The sequence below is a fragment of the Chaetura pelagica genome, unplaced genomic scaffold, assembly GCF_000747805.2.
Source record: "Chaetura pelagica isolate M959 unplaced genomic scaffold, ChaPel_1.0 scaffold757, whole genome shotgun sequence".
In the NCBI taxonomy this organism is placed as follows: Eukaryota; Metazoa; Chordata; class Aves; order Apodiformes; family Apodidae; genus Chaetura; species Chaetura pelagica.
Genome location: NW_009970727.1, coordinates 746,202 through 749,936, shown reverse-complemented (window position 1 = coordinate 749,936; position 3,735 = coordinate 746,202). Strand labels below are relative to the sequence as shown.

The window sequence follows — 3,735 nt, the reverse complement described above, 5'->3', positions numbered from 1 at the left end:
CCATTTATGGGGAAAAAAAATCCCAGAAGACAAGCAAGTGAAGCCCTTGCTGTAGTTCTGGATCTCTGCAGCAAGGATTAGCAGTTGTCAGCTCCATCACGAGGTGCTGTGTGGGCCTGGCTGCTGCGTGGGCACGGGGCACAAAACACAGCTTCCCTGTCTTGTTTCCCAGGGTTTTCTGCAGGGTGAAGGGTTGGTGGCTCGTGTGTCCCTGAGAAATGAAACGAGGGAGCTCCCAAGGGCACCCAAATCAGGTGGAACTGAGACAAGAGCTGAGTGGGTGCTGTAAAGTCTGAGCCTGGTTTCCCCAACCCTGAATTTTCCTTCCCCATCTGCCTGGTCCTTTTCCCAAGGGATTTATCTTCTCCCCCAAACCCACCCCAATGCTTCACCTTTCCCCAAAAAATGCAGCTTTTTGTCAGAGCTGCTTGATGCTCATTGAAGGACACGGTGTGGGCATCCCCAGCAGGTCCCTTGTTGGCTGCACAGCCTTGGGGTGACACCCCCAGAGTGCTGGGCAGCGCGGGTGGGCGACCCCAGGGTTGATCCTGCAAACAAGGGTCCCTTCTGGCTGTGAGGTGGGTGCTTCTCAGCACCAAAACAACTCATAAATCTGTCTCTTCATCCCCATTTCTAAGCTGCAGAGAAGCAGCTCCTTGCATGGAGAGCTCTGCCCCCGGGCAACAAGCTGGAGCACTGGAGTGGCACGGGAAACGTGTGGAGAAGGGATGGAATTTGGCTCCTCCAGCCCTGAAGAAGCAAGACCCAAGGTCCCAGCCCACAGCCCTTACCTCCCAGGGTGGCAAAGAAGCCCTCCACAGCACAGCCCATGGGTCCAAAGACGAAGTAGCCATTCCAGGCTGTGTAGAAGGTGACGGTGAAGCCGAAACAGGCCATGAAGAGATCGGCCACCGCCAAGTTGACCAAGATGTAGTTGAGAGGCTGTCGGAGCTTCTTGTGCTTGAAGGTGACCAGGAGGGTGAGGAGGTTGATGGGCAGACCCGTGGAGATGAGGAAGAAGACGTAGCAGCAGACCAGGCGGTACTTCCAGGGCTCAGCCAGGTAGTACTGGGGGTGCTCGAAGGGGCTTCGCACCACCCCTGTCTTGTTGGACATGGGCACATAAAAATTGACACCTTCTGTCCCGTTCATCCTGCCAAGGTGATGGCAGCTGCTTTGGCTTTTTTTTTTGAGAAAAAAAACAACCCAAACCACTAATTAATTTTGCTTCAACCCCAGTTTAGATAAAATGGAAGGTGGGAACGACCTCCCTCCCCACCCCTCCAATGAAAACGGAATTGAAAACGAGTGAGGAGAAGAGCAGCAGATCCCAAGGGGGTGGGAGGTGGTGCCCTGCCCTGGCTCTGTGCTGGGGGCTGATGTTGCCCCCCGTGCCCGGGGAGGTTTTATACCCTCCAGCCTCCTGGAGGGAGCGCGGGGGGGAGGCTGGATTAGGGGCTTGGCTGAGTTTGTATGACAAGGGCAACGGGATTGAGAGGGGTTGATGGTTTAAGCACCCTCTAAGCATCCAGTTGGCCCCAAAACCTGTATTAAAGAGTATTAATTTGCCATTAAGTGTTTAATATTGTTTAAGGAGTTGGGGGGGCAGGAAGGGATGGGGCAAAGAGGAAGGTGGGGAGTTGGGGAGAGGCTGTTTTGGGTGATTGATGGGGAAATGGGTGGGTCAGGGTCTTTGGGGTGGCTGAAGGACTCCATGGGAGTGTTTGGGGGCTGGGGAGTGCCCAGCTCTGCCCCCCTCGGCCTTGAGGATGTCACCAGGTGGACAGTGGACCCAAGCTGTGCAGGTCTGAGCCCTGGGCTTGCCTCCCTGTCCCATGCGGGTGCTGCCAGATAGGGATCCGTGTCTCCGTGTTGAATCACACCCCTGGGTTGTGCGGGGGTGCAAAGGACTGGGAATTGGCTCCTCTCTGGGCTGTAGGAGATCTGTCATTCAGCTGATCCTCCAAGGATGTCTCCTGGAGGCAGCACACCACCTGGAAGGGATGGATGGGGCAGGGCCAACCCTGGGAGCTGCTGCATGTTTTCTACCCCAGCCTGTTCCCTGTCCCAGCAGGTGGGACCCCAAGTTGGGCTTCAGCTTTGCATGGATTGGCACAGTTTGGGAAGGGTCCTGAGCCACAGCTCTAAATCCAGCCTGACAAAATGGCACCACTGCCTGGAGGAGCAGTGTTCCAGTGTCCCTGGGGAGGAAAAGTGGAGCCACAGAGATGCTAATGTCCTGAATTCCCTCCAAGGTGAGTGCAGAGAGACCAGCAGCAGCCTGGGAGAGCAAACAGCATGGAAAGAAGCTTTTCCTGGTCTCCTAATGTTCATTTTGGGACGTGGGATCCCCATCCCAGCATACATGAGACCATGAAGCCCTTCTCAGCAGGGTCAGTGCCAGCTTGGAGCACCACTCTTCCCCCAGTTTCTCCTGGGTCATGTGTGCTGCTTCTCCAGGGGAGCAGCCTAAGGCGCCTTAGGGAAGCTGTTCCATTAATCTCTGAAATCTGGTGGCATTCATGGCCCTGATCTGTTAATGCTCTAAGCTCTTAGGCTCTTTCCTCTGCCAAGACAAGGTGGATGGAAAAAGTCAACACTGTCCTGCTGGATGAATGAGGTCTCCTGCAGGCCTGGGGTGTCTTGGAGCGAGAGGGCAGGAAGGCTCAGGGCTGTGGGTGGGATGAGTGTTGTTCTAACTGCTGATCTGTCTGCACAGGTTAGAGGAGGTCCAAGAGGAGAAGAACTAGGACGTGGTGAGGGTAAATGGGTCACATCAGCCTCAGGTGCCCTGGGACAAGGATTGGCCATGGGATGTCTGTGCATCTCACAGGTATCTCACTGCACGTCCTGTGAGCTTCTCAGTCTGGCTCTTCTCTAGGCTGTCCATGAGCTCTTCCATGAGGGAAACAGTTTGTTGTGAAGTCCTATGACCTTACTTCTGGCAAAGCTTTCCCTGGAGCTATTTCATGCCTTTTCTGACCATAGCCAAGCTTCTGGGCATACAGAAGTTGGCCATGTTTCTGCAGAATTATCTGAGTATTCAAGGGGAAAACAGACAAACAGATGTGAACAGAGATGTACAGATGTGGCCCTACCAACTTCAAAGGGAGAAAGCAGCTCTGCTCAGCTAAAAGATTTCACTGTGATGATCCACTTTCAAAAGACTTGGACCTTGCTGTCAGGGCCAGCAGCACCTGAAAGCTCTGGTGCATCTCCAGGGCTCTGTACACAAACAGGGTTATCTCGTGGGAAAGTTAATTTTCATCTCCTGGAAAGTAATTTTCACCTCCTGCCTCTGTGAGACTTTGTGCCACCTCTTTGCAGTGCCCTGTCTTCTGAAGGGTTGTACAAATGAAGCACAGCTACGGGGAGAGGAGGTGAAATGACTGTTTTGGGTGGTGGAGGAAGAGATTTCTATTCCTTGATCAGTGCAAACCCTCTGCTTCCCCTTCCAGCTGAGCTGGGGGGCAACCTTGGCTTCATTCAGGGCAGATGGGGGGGTTCCAGCAACCACACCAAGAGAACCTTGACCTTCAACTAGATCTGGAGCAGGACGTTTCCACTTTGGAGAGGCTGAACATGGAGCAGGAAAGCCTGAGTCACCTCTGTTGGGCTACCAGGGGGCTGGTGGATTTAGAGCCCGGGCAGGTCAGCGGCAGCCAGAGCGATGTCCAGGGCCTCGAATAAACTCAGCAGAAGAAAGTGACACCAGGGAGGATAGCTGGGTCCTCC

General features: G+C 54.2%; 1 protein-coding gene across 1 annotated transcript in view; it reads right to left on the bottom strand.

Annotated features, from left to right (window-relative positions):
- LOC104397148 (green-sensitive opsin) overlaps window positions 1-1,241 on the bottom strand; it is a 3,708-nt gene extending 2,467 nt beyond the window's left edge. The window contains exon 1 of the mRNA XM_010007085.1: window positions 792-1,241. Within this exon, the coding sequence (XP_010005387.1) occupies window positions 792-1,152 (361 nt within the window). The 5' untranslated portion in view covers window positions 1,153-1,241. The remainder of the gene's footprint in view (window positions 1-791) is intronic.
- Between the last annotated feature and the right edge of the window lie 2,494 nt (window positions 1,242-3,735).